Source organism: Oryctolagus cuniculus, chromosome 10 (assembly GCF_051225735.1).
Source record: "Oryctolagus cuniculus isolate XC-2025 breed Fujian yellow rabbit chromosome 10, ASM5122573v1, whole genome shotgun sequence".
NCBI lineage: Eukaryota > Metazoa > Chordata > Mammalia > Lagomorpha > Leporidae > Oryctolagus > Oryctolagus cuniculus.
Window position 1 is genome coordinate 40,706,457 of NC_142876.1, and position 16,664 is coordinate 40,723,120.

Sequence of the window (16,664 nt, forward strand, 5' to 3'; positions counted from 1 at the left end):
AGGATTATGCTATTACTCATATACCAATATTATCTGTTATGTTTTGTTAAGTTTCCTTTTAAAAGATAAAACTTGTATTTTAGAACCTTTAACCACACTTTTCCTCCTGCTTGTCTCAGGCAAGATCACATTACCATGTCGGCCATGGAAATGTCATGTCATTTTCTATGTTATGAAAACTTGTAAACTCAAATCCTTTTTAGTAGATTCAGTCTCCCTTCCTCCCTCCCTTTCTCCCTCCCTCTCTCTCCTTCTCTCTCTCTTCCCCCCTCTCTTTTATTTCTCTCTTCTCTTGTCCCTCCTCAGCTTTTATTGTCACAGAATCAAGGCAAATTTCAATACAGTTATCCATGTCATTCAGAAACAGTGGTGTCTGTGTGCAACTAACACATCTTTGCTTAAGGTGTAGGCCAATGAATGCAGCACTGCTTCTGTGAAATTTTGCTTACATAACTGGGACAATAACTATTTCATGCTAAGGAAGGGCTTTGCTTCAACTTCCCTTGAAGACATATGGTAATCTTGAGGTAATACTCATCTCTTCATATAGATCATTAAAAAGTTTTAAAAGATCAGGAACAAGGGAATGCCACATTTTTTTTCTATCAAATTTCATGCTTAAAATGCGTAGGGAGGGATATTCTGAATGCGGAAACAAAGCAGCTATTTTATTAAAAAGTAGAGCCATAACAATTGGGGAACAGAAAGCCTATCAGAATTCAGCTCTTTAGAAGATGCAAACTGAAATCCAGAGTAATGACAAGAACTTGTGTTTAAAGATGGACTTAATAAGTACCAACTTATTCAGTCATTTGGAAAAACATTGTGTGCTTCAAATTCCTTCATAGTATTTTTATTCACATGTAAAGAGTAAAAAACCACCAGCTTCATAATATGGAAATAGTGACCCACAAAACCATAGACAGTCAGGTCTGATGTATTAGAACAAGTTGAATTGTGCAACTGTAATAAATTAACTTCAGAATTTCAGTGGCTTAACCCAACTCAAATATATTTTACACTCATGCTATATTCTCAAACCAAGTCCAGACACTCAGTGGCCCCGTTGTGAGGGGTCAAACAGGTCAATACAGTTAGGTTGGTCCTGTGGAAAATGAGGAAAGGGGAGTCCTAAGAGGGTGCAAAATGCTTGCTTCCCCCAAAAGTTATCTTCAGCAAGATCAAAGAGCCTATCCCACTTCTTGGGAGCTTCCAGTCTTATCATGAGAATAGCAAGGGAGGAGTGATTCCACCCTTCTGAGTTCCTGGTTTACTATGAAAACAAAAGTCACCAGTCCCAACCTTTTCATGGTTTTTTGTCTTGTGAGCAAGCTAGACAGGACAGGACAGATTATAAACCTGGACTTCTGATGGGTTTTGTCCCCACCTTCTAACTGGTTGTTAGCTGCTGTTCTGGTTTCTTCCACACCCCTGCTCCATCCCCAGAAATGTACTTAAAAGACTCAGACCCTCAGGGTTCAGGGAGTCTGCCCTTCTTAAAGCTCCCCTTCAGGCTGCTGTGGCAGGAGGTTTCTGACTTACATTAATCTTGCTTTTTTCTTTGTCTACACGGAAATTCTTTCACAAAGAACAAAGAACCGAGGTTGTCTTTTCCCGCTCCTGTTTCAGCTGTTAACATCGTCACCTGGACAAGTGGGCTTCTCTGCCATCTTGGCAGAGAAGAGAGAATGAAGAACTGCACATGGGTTTCCCACAGCCTGCAGGGGACACAACTCTTCTAATAGATGATTGGCCAGAACCAATTCCGCCTCTCCAGAAGGGGAGGAGAAATGGATAATTAGCAAATATCTTTATGCCTAGCCATTGAGTAAAGGTTTTTAGATACAATTTGGAAGAATGTCCGTATTTTATAATTTGGGAAAATGAGGCCTGGAGTGGTGGAAGTGAGCATATATATCTTCAGTCTCTCCACCAAGATAAGTAAGAAGTGAAACTCAAGCAAAAGCCAAAGAAGGAAATTATTGCTGTTTCCAACTACATTTTATTTAAAAAGTGTATTATGACTAGTTGTAACTGAATTATATTTTTCTCCAACAAACTAATTTACCCTAAAGTACAAATGCTTATCTTTATGGTTCTGCTGTTATCATAAAACTTCCATTTCTCTAGAAACCACATTCCATCACAGATCACAACGTGGCAGAAGAATCAGAAAGTCTGAGGTAGGCAGGGCTAAGATTTCCGTTCTGTCCCATAGGTAATTTCATTCAAGTCAGTCTACTGACAGTATCTGTGCTATCAGAAAAGACTAAATAATTTAACATATTAAAAAGCAACAAAATAGCAAAGATTATTTTTTACAAATCCTAGCTTGAGAAACTCAGTTTAACACAAGAATTATACATGCAATAAAGCAAAATAAATGTGAGTTCCTGTGGAATAGCAGAATATACCATCAAGGAGCAGTTTATCAGATTGTGTTCTGTGAGCAGGGTGCCCTAATTTGCTGAGGTGACATGTGATGGGAGGATATAAAGTTGATTAGCTTGGTGATCCTGTGAGGCCAGTTTGGTATTCAAATAATATAAAGGGATACAACTTATCCAGATCCATGACATACAAACCTTTGGAAATCCCATGCTATATTTTAGCTATGGGTATGAACTGTTTCAGCCTTTCTTGCCTTTGTACCTCACAAGGCAGTACTCAGTGCCTAGGTATACAGGTTGATTTTAATAGCTTCACTATGGAGAGGTGACAAGCAAAAACCCTTATTTGGTTTACTCTGCTTTTCCCATGCAGGAAGCAATTTGGACTGGGTGGTAGTGGCACTAATTCTGTCCTCTTAAAACTCTTCCAGTTTAATTTTCCTCTAAGCTAGAAAGACACCAAGACAAAACCCAGGAGAAAATATACCTCCTGTTATTTTTTTTAAAGACTTATATATTTATTTGAAAGGCAGAGTTAGAGAGAGGCAGACATCCACACACACACACATATACACACACAGCATTCTTCTATCTGCTGGTTCACTCCCCAAATGGCCTCAATGGCTGGAGCTGGACCTATCTGAAGCTAGGACCTTCTTTCAGGTCTCCCATGTGGGTGCATGGTCCCAAGGACTTGTGCTTTCTTTCAATGCTTTACCAGGCGCATTAGCAGGGAACTGGATCAGAAGTGGGGCAGCCAGGACTTGAACGGTGCACATATGGGATGTAGCCATTGCAGGCAGCAGCTTTACCAGCTATACCATGGCAACAGCCCCATCTCTGGGTACTTAACTTGGCCCTATGCTATCAACTTAAAAAAGGCCAACTGGGCATGGTATTCAAGAACATCAGCACAAGGCCTGGCTCATTCCATCAGTGGCACTGAATGAGAAGCTAACTATGATGCTGCTGTAGGTTTCTGATCCTTAGTGATTTCAGCAGACATCTCCTAACCCTCCTTCCTTATTCCCTACACTTTCCTCTTCTCTTGCTTTTGTCCCAGGGCCCATCCTTAGTTTTCATATCTTAGGGACTCATCAATTCTCATGACCTTTTGTAGCATCTATAATCAATGACTAACAGATGTATATGTTCAACATCAACCTTACTCCTGTGATCCAGCCTCATGCACCTAAATGCTTCCTAGTAGCTCTACTTGAATGTGGAACAGGCAAAACAGAACTGCTATTTGTCTTTTCTTCCAAATCTCACTCCTCTCAATCAACCCAGTTCAGACCAAAAACCTGCTGTTATTCTTAATTTCTACATCAAGGTCTCTGCATGGGACCCTTGACTTACTACGTTCTTTGAGATCTTGCATGCTTCTCTATTCATTAGTGTTTTGGTTTAAATATCACCTCCTAAAAGATGTTTCACTTAGCTGCTCTATCCAAAATAAACATCATTCCACATTTTATCATTTTATACTATTTTTAAATATTTATTTATTTATTTGAAAGTCAGAGTTACATACAGAGAGAAGGAGAGGCAGAGAGAGAGAGAGAGAGAGAGAGAGGTCTTCCAACCGCTGGTTCACTCCTCAATTGGCCGCAATGGCCAGAGCTGTGCTGATCCGAAGCCAGGAGCCAGGAGTTTCTTCCGGCTCTCATATGTGGGTGCAGAGGCCCAAGTGCTTGGGCCATCTTCCTATGCTTTCCCAGGTCATTAGCAGAGAACTGGATTGGAAGTAGAACAGCCAGGACTTGAACCGGTGCCCATATGGGATGCCAGTACTGTAGGTGGCAGCTTTACCTGCTAGGCCACAGTGCCAGCCCCGCTTTACAGTTTTTTATATTCCTTATATCACTCATTACTACCTAAAACATGTTATTTATTTACTGGCTATTCTTTTCAACAGTATGGGTTCTATTAGGGCAAGGTCATTATTTTGTTTATTGCTATTATCTTTAGTGTCAAGAATGGCATGTGGCACAAGAGGTAATTTTATTTTAAAATATTATTTGAGGCCGGCGCCACGGCTCAATAGGCTAATCTTCCGCCTGCGGCGCCGGCACCCCAGGTTGTAGTCCCAGTCGGGGCGCCGGATTCTGTCCTGGTTGCCCCTCTTCCAGTCCAGCTCTCTGCTGTGGCCCGGGAGTGCAGTGGAGGATGGCCCAGGTCCCTGGGCCCTGCACCCGCATGGGAGACCAGGAGGAAGCACCTGGCTCCTGGCTTTGGATCTGCGTGGTGCGCCGGCTGCAGCATGCCGGCCGCAGCGGCCATTGGAAGGTGAACCAACAGAAAAAAGGAAGATCTTTCTCTCTGTCTGTCTCTCTCTGTCCACTCTGCCTGTAAAAAAAAAAAAAAAAAAAGATTATTTGAGAGGCAGAGTTACAAACAGAGAGAGGGAAAGAGGGAGAAAGAGAGAGAGAGAGAGAGAGAGAGATGTCTTCCATCCACTAGTTCACTCCCAAAATGGCCACAACAGCCGGAGTTGGGCCAATCCAAAGCCAGGAGCCAGGAGCTTCTTCCGGCTCTCATATGTGGGTGCAGAGGCCCAAGTGCTTGGGCCATCTTCCTATGCTTTCCCAGGTCATTAGCAGAGAACTGGATTGGAAGTAGAGCAGCCAGGACTCAAACTGATGCCTATATGGGATGCAGGCTCAGCAGGTGGAAGGTATAACCTACTATGCCACAGTGCCAGCACCATAAATATCTATAATTTTTTAAAGATTTATTTATTTGAAAGTCGAGTTACACAGAGAGAGCAGGAGAAGCAGAAAGAGAGAGAGAGAACGAGAGAGAGAGGTCTTTCATCCACTGGTTCACTCCTCATATGGCCATAATGGCTGGAGCCATGCATATATGAAGCCAGGAGCCAGAAGGTTCCTCCGGGTCTCTCATGTGGGTGAGGGGCCCAAGGACTTGGGTCATCTTCTACTGCTTTTCCAGGACTTAGCAGAGAGCTGGATTAGAAGTGGAGCAGACAGGTCTTGAACTGGCACTCATATGGGATGACGGCACTTCAGGTGGCGGCTTTACCCACTACACCACAGCACCTGCCTAGTAAATATATTTTTAAAATTAATTAATTTATTTGAAAGGCAGAGTTATATATAGAGAGAGACAGACAGACACACACACACACACACACACACACATCTGTTCGTTCACTCCCCAAATGGCTACAACAGCTGGGACTGGGGCAGGCTGAAGCCAGGAGCCCAGAGTTTCTTTTGGGTCTCCCACGTGGGTGCAGAGGTCCAACACTTGGGCCATCCTCTGCTGCTTTCTCAGGTGCATTAGCAGAGAGCTGGATCAGAAGTGGAACAGCTAGTCTTGAACTGGCACCCATATGGGATGCCAGCATTGCAGGCTGCAGCTTTACCTGCTATGCCACAACACCATATATTTGTAAATATTTGTTGAAAACAACGAATGTTATTTTAGCATAAAGTGCCTTCTTCCATAGGCAACTTTTGTGACCTTTGGAATGACCTCTTGAAAACTCTATAAAGCACTACCCATCCTTCAATTTTTCTCCATTTACAGAAAAGTATATTGCACATATGGTTGGTGTAGTTTAAAAAAAAACTAGCTTTTTACTTACTATATTAGGATCATTTTCCCAAAACCATTGTTTATGTTATTTTTAATGATTTCAAGTTATTTTACCTCCTGGATACACTCTAATTTATTTAAACGCTTACTATAGGTCCACAAGTCTTTTGGTATTAAATCAACTATCCCTCAGCCAATTCCTAAAAGATACTCCCCACCCCAGTACATCACAGGTCATCACAGGTTTTTGCTATCCATATTGTGTTCTGAAATGTCTGTCCCTTCATTTCCAGCCCTTCTCCTCACACCCAGGGCTTCGGGGTCTTGTGACCCATGATCTACTCTGCTGCATCTGCACTCTCAGAGTGCTTCCTCCATCTCCTACTTTGAACTGGCATCTGGTTTCTGAGGACAATGCTTCCTTTATATCTTCTCGGAAGAAGCCGATTTTTATTCAAGATAGTTTATGTATTTCAGCGTCAAGAGGTAGAAATGGGAACACTGCTTTTTGGCCATTATTCCTAAAGTTTCTCATTAAATGCGTGCTCCTTTGCAGATCTTGTCAGCTGTTCCACCATCCTCAATCTCTCTTCATCTGTAATGGACCTGCTCAATCTCAGTCAAGGGAGACGTTAACACCCTATTCACACTGTTCTCTAATTCAACTCTTACCATCATCCCTGCTAACATTGCCATCACAAGAATGGCAGTCAATCAACACTTTGCCTTCTTAGCTCTTCAGTATTCTCTCAACTACAAAAACTTAGTCAGTGAGCCTTTCCCATTATTATATCCCAGAACTCATCATCAATTAAAACTGCATCTCTTCTGAATTCAGTAATTCAAAGACGGTATTACTTCCTTATGCCCATATCTTACCTTGCAAGCTTGGTTTTTCAACCACTCCCACTATTTTTGTGTTAGTCTCATCAGACCATTAATCAAATAGTCATTCTTCTAAGAACTGCAAATAAAGTGAATTGTAGAGCCCAAATCTTGGTCCTAGTGGGACATGTTTTCTTCCTAATTCTTTATCCTATCCAATGTGAATTTCATGGTCCCAGATTCCAATCACTATCTTCGCAATGCCTTTAACATATCCCCTATCTTTTCTCTTCACAACAAATCTGGCAAAATCCCAACACTGGGTATCAAACGTCTTCCTTTTCTGTGAATAATGGGCAATTCAGAGTAGATAACACAAAAACACAACAGGCAAACTAAGAGCAGATCCCAGATTCACAGCCACTATCCTTGGGTGCTAAACATCTGACAAAGTCTCTGCATTTCCCTAAAAAGCTGTTTTTTCCCCCTTATTCCCCTTCTCATTATTTGCCCCAAACAGATGGTCTTACTTCATACTTCAGAGAAAACAGAGACCATTAAAGAGAAATTGTCTTTGCACCACCCAATTTACAAGTCTTAAAGCACTCCTCATCTCCTTTTTTTTTTTAAAATAGAAAGAAGTGAGCCTCTCTTAGACAAAACAAATCACTCCATTTGTGCTTCTTAGGAACCTTCTGGTATTGGTTATCCACTGAAGAACTGGATAACTAAGAGCACTTAGGAACCTCTCTCCAAACCATTTCTCAACTTACTTCAATCTGATTTCTGCCTTCTACTATGCCAGTAAAATCAAAATCACAAATTCACCAGTGACCTCCATACTGCTAAATACAACTGGGTTTTGTAGTTTTTATTCTTAAAGATTTATTTATTTATTTATTTATTTTAAAGGTAGAGAGAGAGAGAGGTCTTTTATCTACTGGTTCACTCCCCAGATGTCTGTAACAGCCAGGGCTGGGCCAGGCTGAAGCCAGTAGCCAGGACATGTGCGTGGCAGGAACCTAAATACTTGGGCTATCACCTGCTGCCTTCCAAGCACATCAGCAGGAAGCTGGATTGGAAGCAGAGGAGGCACTTGATTCCAGGCACTCTGATATGGGATGCAGGTATCCCAAGCAGCACCTTAACCCCACTGCACCATAATACCCGCCCCATGTAGTTCTCAATGTGACTATTTATTTAATAAACTTTAAACTGTTTTGTTTTAGTAAAACATATAGAAAAGTTTGTCTATTTAAAGTATGCAGCTCAGTGGTTTTTAATTTATTCATAGAGTTGTACAGCTATCAGCACTACCTACTATTTATCTCTACAGACCTATCTGGACATTTCATATAAATAAAATCTTACAATATGTGGTATTTTATATAAGATAGAGAAAACAAATTTGAGAACATCTGATCATCTGTGCAACTATAAAAAATTATTTAAAAACTATTTCTGTCACTGTAGCAGGATCTGTATACAGATTTAAAAATTAAAAAATTATCACCCTCTCTTCCTATGTCTATAGTTTCCAGAACTGAAAAACCTAAGATATCATGGGACTGGCACTATAGAAAAGCAGACTAAGCTTCCTCTTGCATTGTAGGCATCCCATACTGGTGTCCCCACTGTTACACTTCCCATCTAGCTGCATGCTTCTGCACCTTGGGAAGTAGGGGATGATGGCCCAGATACTCCCATCACCCATTTGGGAGACCAGGATGGAGTTCCTGGTTCCTAGTTTCGGCTTGGACTAGCCCTGGCCATTGTAGCCATTTGGGGAGTGAACCCACTTATGGAAGTTGCTCTCTATGTCTCTGTCTCTTCCCCTCTTGGTCACTCTGCCTTTCAAATAAATAAATAAACAAACAATAAGAAAAACTTAAGACATCTTATATTGTCTTTTAGCATTTTAATTATTTTGTGAAATTATGCTGTTAGATAATGATCATTTAATATAAAATGCTCCATTTTCTACAGAATTGTAGCTTCTTACTAATTGTAAATTAAAGTCTAATTTAGAATGGCTGAAAGGCAGCAGGAAAGTGAAATTTATAGATCTTTAACCTTCATTGCATTGAGAGACAAGCACTTTTGGGCAGTTTGGAGAAGAAGAGTTTTGCCTGCTAGGCTGCAGTGGGTAAAGGAGTAAGCAGAGGAGAACCTAATACAGAAAACCGGGAGGAAGAAGCGCTTGCCCTGTAAATGCTACTAGGCCAGAACGATGCCAGGTTACCCTGTGTACTAGTGTGCACTTTAGAAAGTTCAGGGCATGTAATGCATTCATTCCATTTTATGCTACACTTTATTGAGAATACATTCCATAGCATAAATAATTCATCCGTGCCTTGTTCAAAATTTAAGATTACAAAACTGAATGGTAGTGTTCTGTTCTGTGATTGTCTATGCTTTCAAAGAGAGAAAATATGAATAGATGGACTTTATGACCTCAACATGAACCTATTAGGGAGAACAATCCAACAAAGGAGAAACACCTTCTACCCCCTATATATTTACACACAATTGCTTTTTGTGTATGCCACTGGCTGTTGTCTTTAGATGTAAGTAAAACCAAGTGTTCAAGGCTGCTTTAGTGGAGAAGCAATGAGCTGAAGGTTAAGGTATTCCACTTGCTCTCAGTAGCACAGTGGAAGCTGGGAGACTAGAACAGATTGTGAGCGAAAGGAAACAGGAGTTCCCTGAAAGAGACCACAGATAGTTCCAAATTAACACGGTCGGTTATACCCCTTGTGCTCTGGTCACAAAGAAGATGACACAGAGGGCAAAATCATGAAAGGAGAGAACTCAGTGGACACACAGCTAAAGAGCTCACCCGCTTACCTGATAGTACAGATGGTTCCCAGAGGAGACTTTACTTAAATGGTTGGTCAGGATAATTCTGAATATGGCTGCAGGTCTGGGGTAATACATGACCCTCAACTGGTACCTCAGAGGGAAACTAGAGATGAGGAATAGTTAACCTTGTGAGGTGGATAAAGTCAATTATACACTGTGTGTATGCTGGAAAAGGTATTGCTCAACTCCCCTAGTAAATGCAAAATGATGCACTGTGGGTGAAGAGCTGATGTGCCCCGAATACAAGCCATGCTGAATGGGCTTTATGGTACCCAAGCTGTTCTTCCAATAAAAATGCCCATGACCCCGGCCATGATAAAACGTGGTTACAGCGCACCTAGTGTTACTCCCATGGTACTCTGTTATTAGGGCAGAATAAGATATAGCACAGGGACTCATAAAAGAAGATTCTAAAGTGCTACTTGTTAACCACTTCGAACACGGTAGTATTTCAGGGAGTATGTGTGACCACATTTTGATACATTGAATGAAGTGCTTAAACACACCTGTGTTCATGATGCTTCTTAAGTAAAAAACAAAGTGCAGGAAACAGTATCTGATTTACAGGCACAACTTCTTTCAAAAGGCTTTATTGATGCTACGGAAGGTAGAATTCTTCAGTGGAAAGGAAAAAAAGGAAGGGGAGTCAACAGAGAAGAAAACAAGTGTGGCTCTTCCTCGGCGCTGCCTCCGGAGGTGGCTGCCCTCTCCTCGGCACCATGGCCGCCCTCAGACCCCTGGTGAAGCCCAAGATCGTCAAAAAGAGGACCAAGAAGTTCATCCGCCACCAGTCGGACCGCTATGTCAAGATTAAGCGTAACTGGCGGAAACCCAGAGGTATTGACAACAGGGTGCGGAGAAGATTCAAGGGCCAGATCTTGATGCCCAACACTGGCTACGGGAGCAACAAGAAGACCAAGCACATGCTGCCCAGCGGCTTCCGGAAGTTCCTGGTCCACAACGTCAAGGAGCTGGAGGAGGTGCTGCTGATGTGCAACAAATCCTACTGTGCAGAGATTGCTCACAACGTCTCCTCCAAGAACCGCAAAGCCATTGTGGAGAGAGCGGCCCAGCTGGCCATCAGGGTCACCAATCCCAACGCCAGGCTGCGCAGTGAAGAAAATGAGTAGGCGGCTCGGGTGCGCATTTTATTTGTGTTTAAATAAAACCTTGAAAACCGGAAAAAACAAACAAACAAACAAGTGTGTCCAAATATGTGGAACTATTTCATTGTTGTCAAACAAGGAATGGATAAAGCAGAAATTGATGGAGAAGAAAACATGAGTTTTAAGGGAACATTACCAAAACGGGTTTCTCCCAATGCTCTGGCGATAAAATAATAATAATAATAATAAAGAAAACTCAAGACAGATCTACCACCTATCCCGATTTGGAAGAATTTAGAAAATAGAATGACAAGGAAAAGCCCAATAAGTTTGTTATTGAAACATAACAGGTGTGAACAGGTAAGATGGATGAAAATCGATGGGGAGGCCAGGGTCTCCTGGCTCGTTATAGTTGGCACTGGACCAGCATTGTGATATGCTTTGTGAGGGTCAATATCAATGATAAACGTAAGGAGTAAAACAACGAATAAACAGGGCATGCTTGGGTAAAAATTCAGCATTATTTTGGTGTCTCAAGGGCTCAGAGCAAGAGAACAACATTTTTTCTTAGCTCTAACTGCAGATGCCCAGAAAGGTGGAGTGATGCAGTTTGCTGAAGTTGCCTCTGCCTCTGGAAACTGGCAAAGCGGAAGGGCAACCAGCAAGCTTGAGTGGCAACCTCTAGGCACCATCTTTGTCCTAACCAGGAAGATTCCACGTAACCACAGATTTCCTCTACACCAAGATTTGCTCTAATTGCTTGATGTAACTTATTTGTTATTTGGGAGGGAAGGAGGGACAGCATACTGCTCTCATTCACTAGTTCACTCCCCACATGCAGACAATGGCTGGGACTGAATTGAGAACTAAATATAGGTTTTCCACGTAGATGACAGGAACCCAGTCACTGCTGCCTTCCAGGGTCTACATTAGTTGGAAGCTGGAATCAGGAGCAGAATTGGGAGTTGAACCCAGACACTGTATCTTTTTTTATTTTTTTGACAGGCAGAGTGGATAGTGAGAGAGAGAGAGACAGAGAGAAAGATCTCCCTTTTGCCGTTGGTTCACCCTCCAATGGCCGCCGCGGCCGACGTGCTGTGGCCAGCGCATCATGCTGATCCGAAGCCAGGAGCCAGGTGCTTTTCCTGGTCTCCCATGCGGGTGCAGGGCCCAGGGACCTGGGCCATCCTCCACTGCACTTCCTGGCCACAGCAGAGAGCTGGCCTGGAAGAGGGGCAACCAGGACAGAATCCGGTGCCCCGACCGGGACTAGAACCCAGTGTGCCGGCGCCGCAAGGCGGAGGATTAGCCTATTGAGCCACGGCGCCGGCCCAGACACTGTATCTTAACTGGCTTTTTAGCCACTAAGCCAAATACCTTCCCTGGATTTAACTGTAACATGTATTTTTTTTTTTTCACCTACGAAATAGAGGTGGGTGTCACTTTTGAAATATATCATGTTTTTTATAGCAGTGATTTCTACTTCAGATTAAATTTCTGTCTAGATTCAAAGGGAAATGTGTTTCACACCATAGCATTCTTAAATTTCCATAAAATAAAATGGGAGAGAAAAATGTGTACTCTCATTCCAACAATCAACCCTGCCGCTGCAATCTAGGCAATTGTGTTTAGCACACCTAATTTCCACCTACCTTTTTCTTACTGATTTACAGAATGGCAAACACAGTGATGAGTTTCTGCTTTTTTTAGCTTCCAGGTATTTCATAATTTAGAAAAATTTTGTCTAAAGAAAGAGCAACACTAAAAAGTGAAAGAAAAAGATTGGAAAGAAAGATACCAGCTACTAAAATTATGGCAGTGGTTTATACAGTTATCAATACAGTATATACAGCATGGGAGAGTAGGCTTAGAGATTATTTAAATGCTATTTTAAAAAATCTATAATGCTATTACAGTTGTCTCAACTAAGCATAAATGCTGAAGTGATCATTGCCAAATCACTGGTATCAGTTTCTTTAAAAGTTATTAGTTTTGGGGTGGGCATTGTGGTACAGCAGGTTAAGCTGCCACTGGGGACCTCCACATCCTATATCCAAGTGCTGGTTAGAGTCCTGGTTCCTCTGCTGTCAATTCTGCTTCCTGTTGATGTGCTTGAGGAGGCAGCAGATGATGGCTCAAGTGCTTGGGTTTCTGCCACTCACGTGGGAGAACCAGATGGAGTTCCTGGCTCCTAGCTTCAGCCTGGTCCAGCTCTGGCTGTGGTGGCCATTTAGGGAATGAGAACCATAAGATCTCTCTGTTTATTCCTTTCCCTCTGTCACTTTGCCTTTCAAATAAATAAATCTTTTAAAAAAGTTAGTAGCTTATTTAAAACCTCCTGGGTTTAACTGCTGAAAGAAGAACCTCAGGTGATCACTGATGCCATAAATAAGAGTGTCAATTAGTAAATCAACAACAGGAGTCACTGTGAACTTACTCCCCAAGCAGGACCTCTGTCCTCAATGAGTTGTTTCATGAGTTATGCAAAACTTGTTTTCAAGCAGTACTTTATACTTTGTGTCTGTGTGGGTGCAAACAGTTGAAATCTTTACTTAGTATAGAGTTGGTCTTCTGTATATAAAGTTAAATAAAAATGAATCTTAATGAAGAATGGGATGGGAGAGGGAGTGGGGTTGGGATGGGAGTGGGGGAGTGGGAGTGGGAGGGTGGGCATGGGAGGAAGAACTGCTATATTCCTAAAGCTGTACCTATGAAATTTGTATTCATTAAATAAAAGTTTTCTTTAAAAAAAAAAAGAATCCTTCCTAATCCCTATACCCATCCTCTAGAAAGGGATTATAGTTGATATTGTGTGGAGCTGAATGCTGGCTGCCCATATCATAGCTAATGACTCTTAGTTAGCAGTTGAAGTCTGACTAGATATTGACGATGATTAGTTTATTATGGGCCACAGAATATTTCAAAATTTTTGTAAAGGCTACATGAATACATTTCTTAGGCATTAATGTATTTGCTATTGCTTATGGTATTTAATTCTAACACTAAATCTGGGATATCTTTGATCTTATATCTTTAATATGAGAAACTTCTATACCTAGGCTTTTTACTTCATTTTTCAAAAAATCAAATTTAACCAAATAGCCAATTTAACTAATAAGATTTGATTTGTTTCCATCGTGTTTGTTATTAATCTATTCCAGACTTTTCCTTATACTGACAGCTTTCTCTACCATCCCATCTCTTTTTAAAATAAACTGTGTAGTTAATAAAATATCTTGGCCCCATTTGATTGTTTTTCATACCCAAACACTTGAGGATATCCGTGTTTCAATCAAGAAATTCATGATAACCTGTGTTAATGAAATGGGACCAGTAACCAGTGTTATGGATAGGCAGCTGCCTCTTTTGAGACTTGGGACCAGACTCACCCATAGGGAAAGTCATGTTATCTGCAAAGAGTGTTGTTTTTCTTCTTTCTTAAACAATGGCTTTTTGCCAACAGATTTTTTCTTGTCTTTGTTTGGAGATCTCAAATGGATCAATTTTACTTTCTTTAATCTAAAATGAAAGTGATACAGGGATTTACTCTTTACACAACAGGAGTAGAGAGAGCACAAAAGAGCATGAAGTCTGCAGGGCGTGAAATTAAAATTTTCACATGAATACAAAAGATACTGCTGAAGAAATGATACAATGCTTCAATCCTGCCATGAAAACTGGTTTGAATAAAAGTCAATGCCATGTGACTTGCAGTTTGGACACCACTAGCAACATTTTGCTGTTCACACAAATGCTTATACATCCAAAGGGAGAAGACAAAAGAATTGGGGTCAGCTGTGGGGAAGCATGCATTTACTGAAGCTACAAAGTTCTAGTAGGAACAAAGGGAAACTGCAATCACAGCTGAAGGTGGCTCATTTCACACATGTCAGCAATTACCAGAGACTTCTCTCCCCTAAGGTCCACGGTGGGCTCACCGTTCCCAACAATGCCAGTGCCACTCTTGGTTCTGCCACTAATTAGCTTGTTTACCGTAAAGTAGGGGTTAATGTTACAGTCATGATCCACGCCTTGACTGTAACCAGAATCTGGTTCTTTCACCAGTCCATGTCATTCCAAAGCCAAAGACAAGCGTTGGCCGTGGGGGCTTCCCAAGTGGTGGGTGCAGAGCAAAGTTTTCTCAAGGAGTAGCACATCCCTCAGCTGAGAGCTGAGACTGAGGACAGCAGAAATGTGCTGGATGGAAAGAAGGGGCATCGGCTGAGGACCCAGAGGGCAGGTGTCACAGGGCCAATACTTCTTGCCTTCATCACGTCACACCAAGTGCCAAGTACATGACTGAGTGACTTCTTCAGGGCAGACTTGTTCCAGGGAACAGGGAAGAGCGACTCTTGGAAACAGTAAGTTGAACATCTCTTCCCTCATAATGTACTGATAGGTGCCCCAGCTCTGCCATCCATCTGAATGTACCTCAGTAGCTTTCTCGAGACCTCCAGGAAGAAGAAGAGCCCCAGCGCATCATTCCTAGCATCTTTCTATTTATCATACAACGCTGAAAAATAACTCCCATGGCTAAGCAAGCCTTTCATCTTACCTCTTTTATTATACCTTACTATTTACTATCATTATTCATCTGGAATATTTTTAAACTGCCAAAATGTAGAAAGGATGACTTCTTCATGCATGTAAGAAACACAACTGTCTGTTAAGCAACTGTCTAAAAGCCTTGTCAGCTTTCTACCTTGCCGGGCTGGCACTGGGCTTGACACTTTCTTCTCAACTCTAGTTACTGTCCCATTTTCAAGTAGCTCATGTGGCAAGCAGAGGGTCTCTATTCTATTACAATCCCAACCCCTCTGAGATTCTCCCAGATCCCAAAGGAAGGAACAGTAATCGTTCCCCCCACCTTGCCTGCTATGACATATATGTTCCAACAAGTTAAGCCTTTCATAAGCATTTAGGGTTGGGTGCCCAGCAGCACAATGGTGAACTTACAATCTGAGACACAGTCATACTTCAGTGTGTGCCCATGACACACGGAAAAACAATGAAAATCTTAACACGTAAATAGGTAATGTGTGACCAATCGCCCTTCAGCTTCAAGACCAACCTGTAATGTTTCTTTCATTTCACAGCACAAGTTCATTCATATTCTTTTAAAAGGTGTTTGGTGATAACATGAATCCAGAAACTTAAGGCTAATGAAAATAGTAATATTCACATATTTCCCTCTACCATTTACAAACAACTTTCTGTGCATATGAGGATATTTCAAAAAATTCATGGAAAAATGGTTTTAAATGTATGAATTTACTTTGGCACCAATTTTTTTCATAATACATGAGAGATGCATATTATGAAAAACCTATGTGTGAAGACACATTAGCCAATTACCATTAGCCATTATTTTGTCCTTTCCATAAATATTCTTTTCACTATTATTAAATTTATTTTTTTTTTACTTATTTATTTGACAGGTAGAGTCATAGACAGTGAGAGAGAGCATGGTGCCATATTTGCTTATATTCCTGACATTTCTAAACTACTGACCAGCACAAAACTCAAATATTTCTGGTGGGAAGTTTAAATGATATCCTGAAATAAACTAATTATTTTACATATATATGTTTTATTTTTATTTTAGCTCTTAACAAATGGTAAGGTTCAGATGGATGGGATGGAATCCTGGAAAATTTAGATTTCACGTGGTTCAAGTGACATTTTCAAGGTTTTGCTGCTAGATAGATTTTAGAACCACTGCTCTAAAGGAATTAAACATTTTAAGAACCTTTAGAAAGGCCTAATTATGGGGACAAAATCCAACAGCAGTATCTCATAAGCCACATGTCTGCAGAGGCACTGAGACTCAGGGCACTGGGCAGAGGGGCCAGGATCACTCACATGCACTGTTCTGGTCTCCAACCAAGTCTTGTTTTCCAGAGCACAGAAGAAGAAAGTT

The 16,664-nt window shown here is 41.4% G+C and overlaps 1 protein-coding gene and 1 pseudogene across 11 annotated transcripts in view; one reads left to right on the forward strand and one right to left on the reverse strand.

The window, feature by feature from the left end:
• Nucleotides 1-16,664, reverse strand: part of KIAA1328 (KIAA1328 ortholog) — a 336,489-nt gene that overhangs the window by 13,179 nt on the left and 306,646 nt on the right. The window contains exon 11 of one of the 10 annotated variants that reach the window (XM_089305777.1): nucleotides 3,863-5,453. The exons of the other annotated variants lie outside the window; for them this stretch is intronic. Coding sequence (XP_089161903.1) covers nucleotides 5,429-5,453 — 25 coding nt within the window. The 3' untranslated portion in view covers nucleotides 3,863-5,428. Of the gene's footprint in view, nucleotides 1-3,862; nucleotides 5,454-16,664 lie in introns of those variants that run through there. 10 annotated transcript variants of the gene reach the window in all.
• Nucleotides 10,276-10,836, forward strand: LOC100353777 (large ribosomal subunit protein eL32 pseudogene; annotated as a pseudogene). Its single transcript, XR_016214557.1, has one exon. The product of XR_016214557.1 is annotated as a large ribosomal subunit protein eL32 pseudogene (transcript).